Genomic DNA, 11,369 nt, shown 5'->3' with positions numbered 1-11,369 from the left:
GCCGTATATGTATTTTTTTTCTCCCACCCACCCACCCCCTCCAAATGTACAGTCTCCTCACCACCGGATGTATATTTCTCTCCCACCCACCCACCCCCTCCTAATGTACAGTCCCCTCCCCATCATATACTCTGTCAGGATCTATGAGTAAAAGTACTTTATATTTTAATACCTTATGTCACAAATGTATCAGTACTACCTATATGTCCCTATGCCATAAATGTCATGTATGTTGAGTATGTCATAAATGTCAATATGAAATGAAAATGGGGGACCCTGATGTAAACAAGACAATAGTGCCGAGAGATGGGAGTCGGAGACGGTGGCTCGAGGCGGAGCGAATAGTATTTATTGAGTACACCTACACGATACAGTACGTTACTGGAAAGCTGGAATGACTTAAATAAGAATGTTCGATGTCCTAGAATGTTCTACTATGACATCACACAAACGTTCCAGAAGGTTCGGGCGGAACTAATGTTCTAGAGTATTCCTAACAATAGTTCCGTGGGTGAATTATGTACCATTACGATCACTACAACAAACGTCTTTCTCTGGTCTGCATCCCCTTAACAATTGTGTGTATTGAGCCGTACTGTATTGTACCCATTCTGCAATCTGTTAAATAAACTTTTCATTGATTCATTCAAACATGCCACTTAGAATCACCAGAAAGGCTTTCGAAATAGTGAAATGCCATGTTGGCCTCAATATTTTAAAAACAAATTATATGAAAAGGTTATGAAATGAACAAGAATGTGCTAAAATAACTAGGCCTTAGGTAGTTACTATATGAATTGAAAATGGGGGACCCTGATGGAAACAAGACAAACGTCTTTCTCAGGTCTGCATCCCCTTAACAATTGTATGTATTGAGCCGTACTGTATTGTACCCATTCTGCAATCTGTTAAATAAAGTTTTCATTCATTCATTCATAGTTTGCAGGCTGTTAGAGCCGGAAATAGGAGCAGAAACAGGCGTTACACGATTGGCGCAGATGTCACATGACCAGAAACGTCAGTGGCCAATCAGATCGCGCAAACCGAACGCGGAAGTGCAACTCCGTTAGGGAAAATATACACGCGTCCCGCTCACGTGACACATACATGACTAGTGGGGCGGGCCTGGGTACGGAAGCCGACACAAAGCACCACAAAATGGCGGCTCCCGAAAACATCAACAACGTCGTCGATCACCACCAGTGCCCGGATTCTGACACGGAACCCGTCAAACTGTCGGACCTGCTGGACCGGGGATGGAAGCTGTTCGAAGAGGTGGACGCGACGCACGAGCCCAGCGGCTCCAGCCCTGTCCAGGCGAAGGTGAAGCGGGCTCTGCTGGCGCTGGAAGACGCGTCCAGAATGGTGGCTCAGGTCGCCCTGTTCAGTCGCAACGAAGAGATGGAGGAGCTCGCCACCGCGGACCTCAAGTACCTGCTGCTGCCGGCGCTCCTGGGGGCCCTGACCGTGAAGCAGAGCGGCCGCGAGCAGCGGCTGGAGCACGTGCGGGGGGCCCGGCTGTACTTCTACGACTTCTTGAGGAGGTGTAAAGAATACAACGTGTCCGACTTTGAACTCCCCGACAGGGCGACGAGCGAAAACTCCCCCGACTCCCCCGACGAATCAGACAGTGAATCATCCAACAAGGTAATGAAATTAAGCAATTCATACCCATGTACATGTCAAAATACTTCCCAAATGTCAGTGCATACCACGACCACAACACCAGAGGGAGTTCCACAAATCATGTTAAACCCAGAGTCGGCTCAAACAAGGGACTAAACACGTTTCGCAATTATGCCACATCAATGTGGAACGCCCTACCCACAGCTGTAAAGGAATGTGAATCACTACCCACATTCAAAACCGCTCTTAAAGAGCACCTACGGGAGGCTGCAATTAGAAACTGGCCACCGTAAAGGTGCTCCCATAGTCGAGCAGACTGTACACAGAGCAGACTCCGCGGATGTCCGCGCGGCTCTTTGAGCTTTCATAGTCCAGCAGATCTCAGCGGACGTCCGCGGTCTATTTCCTACATTTCTCGCTCCAGTTTTACTACATTTCCCACAATTCTGTCTGTTCTACTGTACTGGCAGCAGAGGGAACATTATCAGAGAGAGAGAGAGAGAGAGAGAGAGCTTCACGGGCTCATCTCTCCTCGTGCCACCAATCGCTCGCGCGGCGTCACATTAAATGCAGTTCGATGTCAACCAAAACGCCGAGCAGCGTTTTGTGTGACACCAAGTCAGCGGCGCGGATGTCCGCGCCTCAGAAAATAGGAGCGTCGCACCTGTGGGTCTGCTGTCCGCTGAGATCAAAGCTCAAGAGTCCGCGCGGACGTCCGCGGAGTCTGCTCTGTGTACAGTCTGCTGGACTATGGGAGCGCCTTAAATGTCCAAACCCCCCAACCCCTCCTAATGTACAGTCTCCACCCCACCGTATGTATATTTCTCTCCCACCAACCCACCCCCTCCTAATGTACAGTCCCCTCCCCATCATATGTATGTACTGTCAGGATCTATGGGTAACAGTACTGTATATTTGAATACCGTATATGTCACAAATGTATCAGTACTAAATACCTGTATGTCCCAATGCCATAAATGTCATGTATGTTGTCATAAATGTCAATATGAATTGAAAATGGGGGACCCTGATGTAAACAAGACTAAAGTCTTTCTCTGGTCTGCATCCCCTTAACAATTGTGTGTATTGAGCCGTACTGTATTGTACCCATTCTGCAATCTGTTAAATAAAGTTTTCATTCATTCATTCATAGAATATATTTGTATATATAACAGCTAATAAAGAAACGTATACGAAATTGTGTCTACCGTTAATGTTACTGAATGGCGACAAAAAGTAGCCTAATGTACGACAATGTTTCATCCAATCGTTGTTGTACTTTGAACAGTTTTACACGGATATCCTGATCAATTACTTAGGAGTCTCACAATAACATGAATAACAAACATGAGTAGTGATGTTTTTTTGTATTATAATTGTTTTGCCTCCTATAGCTCTCAGTCATAGCCAGACCACCAGACCTGCTCGCCATGGCGGTACAGAGGCAAGCCAAGATAGAGAGATACAGACAGAAGAAAGAGACGGAGGTGAAGCTGTCTGAGGTCAAAGCTGCCGTGGACAGCGGCCGGGCGGACGACGAGCTCGTCAGGGACTTCTACCTTCTCAACATCAGGAGATGGATCTCCGTGTCGCTGGAGGAGATCGAGAGCATCGACCAGGAGGTGGAGATTCTGAAGAGGATGGATGTGCTCAGACGGAGCTCGGCAGAGCCGTCGTCGTCCCGGTCCAAACAGCCGGCGAGACCTCCCATGAAACCCTTCATCCTCACCAAAGATGCTGCTCAGGTGAGACCGCTGTGGTGCAGAGCATCGACGTACTCTAGGCAAGGTGTAACGGAGGTACCGCAGTATATCCACAGTCACGGGTACAAGTAGTGACGTGGCTGTGGATGGTAAGCGGTACTGCAAGTAAAACTCACTCCCCAGAGGCATCCAGACCCGGAAGCAAGCAGTGAATTCACTTCTTGCTTAGTGGTCTGTGATGCCGCCCGCGATGCGGGCGTCCGGGGTTCAACTCCCACTCAGGGCGATCCCTTAACAGGGGTCGAATCGACTAAAACACAACGCAGACAAGATCACACCGGCTACATGTGGTACCGTTAGACCCGGATGCCCTGGGTGGAGTGAGTTTAGGGGGGTGAGTGTAACGGAGGTACCGCAGTATATCCACAGTCACGGGTACAAGTAGTGACGTGGCTGTGGATGGTAAGCGGTACTGCAAGTAAAACTCACTCCCCAGAGGCATCCAGACCCGGAAGCAAGCAGTGAATTCACTTCTTGCTTAGTGGTCTGTGATGCCGCCCGCGACGCGGGCGTCCGGGGTTCAACTCCCACTCAGGGCGATCCCTTAACAGGGGTCGAATCGACTAAAACACAACGCAGACAAGATCACACCGGCTACAAAGGCATGAAAGTGATTGATGTCAAATAGATTCAAAATAAAATAACAAGAGGAGCGGCTGGGTAGCGCAGTGGATTAAGCACTCGCCTACCACCACAGAGACTCTGGGATCTAATCCAGCCGTCAGCGGTACCTCCGACTTGGTCAGTCGTCCCTACGAACACAATTGGCAGTGTTAGCAGGTGGGAAGCCGGTGGGGTGTGTATCCTGGTCGTTGTAAACTGTGACTCCTACTTGTCGGTCAGGGCACCTTTTCAGCAGGGAGGGGATCTGGGGGAGATAGTGTGAACCTCTGCACGCGTTACGTTCCCCCAGTGAAACTCCTCGCCGTCGGGTGAAAAGAAGCGGCTGGCGACTCTACATGTATCGGAGGAGGCATGTGGTAGTTCTAATCTACACCCTCCCCAGGCCGACAGTGGGGCAATGCGCGCAACGACCAGGAAGGGAATTGGTATAACGACTAAATTGGGATGGGTGAAAAAATACAGAAAGCCAGAAAAATAAATAGAACATTCTTTTTTTTTAAAGAACAAAAGGATTAAAAAGCATGAAAGACAGAAAAAGGCAGAGGTGAACATGACGCTTTTTTGCCTGTTTTTGAAAGTAGTCGAAATAAGTAATAATAACTGCTAGGGATGGGTACCTTTCACATTTGAACCGATCCGGTACCCAACGGTACCTTTTTTCGGTACTTTAGTCTCAAAATTTTTTATTTACCTACCTCAGTCGTGAAAAAAAATCCAAACTTCAAATACGGTAACTACAATTTCGACCGTTTTCGGCTTGCCATTGCTCCGACTGCTTTGTTGTTGAATCAAGTCAAATCCTAGGTAAGCATATATTGTGCGTGTGAACGTTGACATGAAAAGAAAAAAGCAGGGGAGCTCCAGTAGCTCACCGCGTACCTCGGACGCTATTTCGGCGTCGGGGACAACCGTGCGCGTCACGGATCTGGGGTACACGAGTTCGACTCCCGGACTCGCCGTATTTTCTCAGTGTCTTTCCCCCGATCTATACCCCATTCAACCTGTTTCTGTCGGTCATACTTGACCAGAAAAAGCGATAAACGCTAAAAGAACCAGCTGACTGGTCAAAGTTTAAAAAAAAAGAAAAGAAAAAAGCAAAAAAAGAAGTAAAACTTTTTTTTTTCCGGTTTCTCACTTGAATCGATACTCGGTAGTACCGACCATCCCTAATAACTGCTGCTTCACCGTGTTTTGTTTGAATCCTACAGGAACAGTTAGCAGACAGCTTTCTGACACTCTTAATAGGTCCAGGGGGTAGGGATGGGAATCGAAAACCGGTTCCCATTGGGAACCGGTTCCTAATTGGCCGATGCCTGGAACCGTGTGGCTCCTGTGACTTTCGATTCCCTTATCGCTGCCTACAGTTGCGCAATAACGTTACGTTAGCATGGCCATGGCAGACTCTATTTGATTCCTTAAGGGCTCGAAATTGCCTGGGTTTTGGTAATATGCTCCCGAAATGCTCCCGCTGTTTGGCTACTTCTATGTGCAGTGAAAACTACTTGAATGCTTTAGAGCCTAGTCATTGATTTAGATCAGGGTGAGCTAAAATTTGCCGCGGAGCTAACGTGAGCTAACGTGAGCTAACGCTATTTAATCAAGCTCACAAAGAGAGATAAACAGCTGACAGCGGAGAGTACAGGTACAAATACAATAAAACAGCAGGTGGGGGCTGTTGTGTAAACCTTGTACTCTTTAGTTCACATATAATGAGAGACGTGAGTGCTTGTTTACATGTCTGTAAACCAGGAAGTACAGTGGTGCAACATACAAATGTGTCCGTGTAGCAACACAAGCCAATACATAAAGGACAGGGGCCCGGGGAGGGAGCTCTCTCTGTGTGTGTGTGTGTGTGTGTGTGTGTGTGTGTGTGTGTGTGAGAGATAGTGTGAGTGAGTGAGAGACAGAAGTCAGAGGAATAACAACCTGTTATTCAATAGATTAAATTAGTTTAAGAATAAAAAAATAAATACATTTTAAGAGAATCTCAAATACATTATTTTATTTAAGTGTAGGCTATAGTTAATGTTTTATTTTTTACAGTTTTTGTATTTTTCTGACATGGGGGCTCAACAATAAATGACAATCAGAAATGTCAAGTTGCATGTTGTTATTCTAACCAGCTTAGACCCCGACGCTCTGCATCTTCTGGCCGCCTCAGACCTACTCCTATCCGAGCTCCGGGAGGGTCATCAAAGAGAAGTCGCCTATTCTCAGTCCTTGCCCCACAATGGTGGAATGAACTACCCACCCCAGTTAGGACAGCCGAAACCCATCCAATCTTTCGCCGTCGACTAAAGACGCACTTCTTCAACCATTATCTGAATAAAAAAAAATATATCTAACCCTAACTAACCGTACTGTCATGCACTTGTCCTAATAAACTAACCTACACTGTAGCACTCAACACTTTGATGAACATTGTTGCTCAGCTGATAGAGTTGTGCCCTTCCTGATGGCTTGTCGTACAGAACTTGTAAGTCGCTTTGGATAAAAGCGTCAGCTAAATGACTAAATGTAGTTCTGTTGCATTTCCAATTTATTTATTTAAATTATAAATTGATCAGGTATCGATAAGGGAATCGATAAAGAATCTAATCGATAAGCAGAATCGATAATGGAATCGTATCGATAAAATCCTATCAATTCCCATCCCTACCAGGGGGTTCATAGGGTGGAAGCAAATCAGAGATTTATGTTGGCCTTTAACCATTAAGTGATTCATAGACAATTCTATGACACACGATAGCCAATTCAGAGACCTGAGAACTGGTGTTATATAATCATCTTTCTTAGCCTTTGTTGAACTCAAACATCATTCTACCGAGTTACATCAATCTACTGAGTTACATCATTCTACTGAGTTACACCAGACCAGTTGATTCTGATCTTGGTGAATGTGTATATTTATTCATCTTTCATTATTTTTGTAACCCGTGTTCCTCAGGCCCGGGTCTTTGGCGCCGGCTACCCGAGCCTCCCCACCATGACAGTGGACGACTGGTACGAGCAGCACCGGATGCGCGGGGCGCTGCCCGACCAGGGCATCCCCCAGAGAGTGGCGACCGAGGAGGAGCAGGAGGAGGACTTCGAGGCGGATGAGCGGGACAGGGAGGAGAAGGAGAAGCGGTTGGAGCAGGACGACGAGGAGGCCTTGCAGAAAGCTAGGGACTGGGACGAGTGGAAGGAGACTCACCAGCGGGGCTACGGGAACCGCCACAACATGGGCTGACGGAGCCTCTGGGCGGTGGGCAGGCCCGGGTTCAATTCACGTTCAGTCGACGGGCGGCGGTGTTAAAGGGATACTTGACCCGTCTTCAGAGGCCTTTTTACGAGTTGATAAAAACCGGGAGTCATTTCAGTCGGTCCTAAAAAAGAAAAAAAGCACATAGCACCAGTGTTTTGGTTTTGGAGATATTCACAGGAGGAATTCTTAATTTCTTAGCATTCGTTATGTATGTAGCACCTTCCAAATAGCTTGCTAGATTCTGTCTTGTGCGAGCAACGCATGCGGGCGACGTAGAACACAACACAAAGAGTGCGCTGCAGGCGTGTAAACATGCCCATGTGCTTCAAATTGATTGGTCTATATACTATCTTCCTCGAAATCTTAACACGCTAACGGCCTGTCAATCAAAAGAGACCGAAAGTGCAACTTAACACTGATGGAGCACAAGAGCAAAGAAAGCAACAAAAATGGAAATGGCAACGTTTATATGAGGCTTGTTAGACTATAGAACAACAATAGAAAACTGTCTATTTGGGTGGAAATGTGAATATAAACAACGTTTACGACAACTCCATTGGACACCTTGTTAAATGTGATCCTTTTCCCCCCCTCACACAGACATTTTGAAAACCCCATTGAATTCACTAGGGTTGCTAACAAATGCTAATAGTTTCTACTTCCTACTATAAAAGCATAAAAACAAAAAAAAACTACTGGTGCCAGTTCTCTTTGGATGGACTGAGATGTTCTTAAATGGGAGTATCTATTTCATACTCGTCATCCACCATGTTTGATATGTTTTAATCCTCCGTCCTGCCCTGCGGAGATGTTAGCCCACTAGCTAGCGTTTGCACTGACATCAGTTACCGGACATCAGAGCTGACGGCTACCAAGCTAGCTAACGTTTGATTAAAGAGCATAGTGTTACTGAGCAGTAGACTCAACGTTTGCTAGTCGTTACAAGTCGTCATGTACGATTTCACGCGTTCCACGATGACTCACTCCTAGTAACGAAGGGAGCCTGAGGCCGCGGGGGAGGGGGAGACCCAAAGACGTCAAACGAGGCAGGAAGAAGAAGACATCTTTATATCTTTTTCCGCGTGGCGAGTTTTTTGGGATAGCGCTGGGCTTTCCATTCACTTCCTGTACTAACGATAAACCATTCTTTCATTCTCAGGTTATTATTACTTGTTAAAGGGCCACTTCACCTAGAAACGGTGCTGATTTATTTTGCACATAATCTCACACGCGTCCAAAAAGTTGTTTTGCACACGTTCATTTAGTTTGACGGTTTTTGAGAGTGAATGAGTTTGTATGTGGCCACCAGCGATGTCATCAGGGACATGGGAGTCCTTGTGTTGTGTTAATTACAGCTCAATGAAATTATGTAGATTAAGAAATGGCAATACCGTGTCTTATAGGGACTGCTACCTTATGTCATTGAGCTGTAAGTAACAGTAAAGAGATTAAGAGATTATGTGCAAAATAAATCAGCATCGTGCCCCGTGGGGGGGGGGGGGGGGGACAAACCCAGCAAGGATCAGTACAATACCTGATAAGTGTGCGTTTTAATGTCTGCTAATTGTGACGTGGCAACTTTTACAGCAATACTCCCTTTTAAGCGACACCTTGATAGGAGTTGAACAGTCAACCCCCAACAGTGGCTGACCAGGGATCTGCTGCTAACCGACACTTAGTCTTATCACACAGTGCTCCATGATAACAATAATAAGGATGAATTACTTCTACTAAATATATATCACCATAAGCACTAACCGATAAGCGCCACTCAACCCTTTATCACTCCCAAAACAACCAATCCACTGGGTTTTTCGAACGTCGTGAAATTGAACCGTTACGTAACTATACAATTTTTCGACGCGGTTCTCAAAAAGAGAGGTGATTGGAGTAAGGGTTCCCGGAGTGGACAATATTGATGGTTGACTGTTCACCCGCTCCTAATAGAGGTCTGAAAACACTCTGCCCGGGTGAAATACTTAAGGAAGGCTTTCATGGTTGTAGTATGTCATTATCGAGGATGTACGTTATTTATTTTGGCTCCACATCGATCGATGACCTTTATCGCTAAGTTGCACCTATAGATGTATAAGTTGTGGCTGTGTATGTTGTGGCTGTATATGTTGTGGCTGTATATCCGTGGGCGCCGCGCCCCGCTGACCTGCTGCTGTTCTGGACTGCAAACAAAACCACAAGTTTCCGGATCATTGAGAACGTTGGGGTCGCACAGAAGACTCCCGGAGCTCTGTCCCGACGTGTGAATTATTGAACCTTGAGAGCCTTCCCCCTGTGATTGGTTGAATCCGAACCCATCTCTTTTGAACAGTTACTCCTTAGATATGTCCTTGGTCGTATGTCGATGCTCTTTGAGCAAATTCTCTATGTGAAATCCTGTATCTTAAAGGAACACCCCACGATTTTGATGAGTGGTTTCGATGTCATTCTGGCCTCGATGCGAGTTCATATCAGACCTTTATTCAATAAGCTTTTCCATTGTAGAGATATTTGGTAGCCATTTTGTGTCGTCGCTTCCATAGGTTTCCAGTGTGTCTGAGAATGGACTGTTTATATAAATGGATTGCATTGATAAAGAGCTTTTCAAACCCAAAGCGCTTCATAACCTAATGCCCATTCATTTACTCACACATTCACCCATTCACAGACCAACGGCGGAGGCAAACCATGCAAGGTTGCTAAGGCTGAGACGATATGCCATTTGGAAGAATCGATAAATCGGGACGAAATTACTACTATCGATATAATAATAAAAAAAAGTTTAACACTTTGACTGCCATGAAACGTCTTTTCACGTCATTGCTGGCCATGCTCAAGTTGCCGGGGGACGCTGTACAGCGTCCTTATATCAATATTTCAAAAATCTGCGATCGGATTCATATCTCCCCTCCGCTGGCCTGAGATCCACCAGCAGGACCCACTGAGCTCTCTGGCGGTTCAGGAGCGCCATCTGGTGGCCGATCGGCGCAATCGCCAAACAGGATGTTGAATAGAGGTTGTCCTAGACGACCGTAGTACTTCCGGCGCTCGCTATAGGTCCCGCGACTCTGGCTCGTCACACTACACAGTGATCGATTGCCAATAACTCGATAAACAACATGATTTGGACGTATATACCATTATACAAGCTGGAGATGGACCGGGTAAATTTACATCCCATAATGATAAGATTTCAACTCGACGATGATCGCCCAACGGCGCGCGGAGACTGGGGTGAGTTTCAGCGTGTAACGTTACCCTCTTCGATACTAACTGCTATTATCAACATTTGACCTACATTAGATGATTGGTATAACGCTTCCCACGGAATTATAAACGCCCCCTAGCCCATCCGGTCAACATCAGATGACGTGTAGTAACTTCTAGAAGTACGTCTAGTTGGAATTTTTTATATTGCGCTGATTGCCATAAAACTGTATTGCATCATCAATATAATGCATTTGGGGCTATAGATCACGTTCTGGAGAAAGCTGCAGAAAGAGATGAAAACATACTTATACATTAGACCATACTTTACTATGAATATGTGAATGAAAAAGTTTAACGTTGCTACACAATGAACAATACATATAGGACTTTGAATGGGCCCTAATAATGGCAATGTAGCAATAGAATTTAAAAAGTTATAGCCATGCAAAGAAGGGGTACTTCTCCATAGACAAATAGAGCCGGCAACCTATGGTATATCATTAATTTAACCCAAGGCAACCAAAGTGTTAAAATACTTTTTTCTTAAAGAAAAAATTATTTAACGTTATTTTTGTGTGTGTCACATGCACTCGCTGTAGTTTTTGCGATGCTGTAGTTGGCCCACGACACACGAACCAATGTTAAATAATATTTATTTTTATTTTTTAAGAAAAAGGTATTTTAAACTTTTTTCTTTTTTCACATGCAAAAAATCTATTTCACGCAGTTATATATGTATTGTTCAGGGTGTAGCAACGTTAAACTTTTTCATTCACATATTCATACTAAAATATGGTCTAAAGTATAAGTATGTTTTTATCGTTTTCTGCAGCTTTCTTCAGAACGTGATTTATAGCCCCAAATGCATTATATTGATGATCAAATACAGTTTGGTAGGAATCTGT

General features: G+C 45.3%; 1 protein-coding gene across 1 annotated transcript; it reads left to right on the top strand.

The window, feature by feature from the left end:
• Positions 1-1,158: 1,158 nt before the first annotated feature.
• On the top strand, positions 1,159-10,092 carry igbp1 (immunoglobulin (CD79A) binding protein 1; the record flags this gene model as incomplete). The annotated part of the gene is made up of 3 exons (XM_084332156.1): positions 1,159-1,647; positions 3,021-3,371; positions 6,961-10,092. The coding sequence occupies 3 exons, from the start codon at positions 1,159-1,161 to the stop codon at positions 7,243-7,245; spliced, it is 1,125 nt and encodes a 374-aa protein (XP_084188282.1). The 3' UTR covers positions 7,246-10,092.
• Between the last annotated feature and the right edge of the window lie 1,277 nt (positions 10,093-11,369).

This window comes from Notolepis coatsorum (assembly GCF_963971535.1).
Source record: "Notolepis coatsorum genome assembly, chromosome: 16".
Taxonomy (NCBI): domain Eukaryota; kingdom Metazoa; phylum Chordata; class Actinopteri; order Aulopiformes; family Paralepididae; genus Notolepis; species Notolepis coatsorum.
This window is presented reverse-complemented; position numbering and strand designations above follow the sequence as displayed.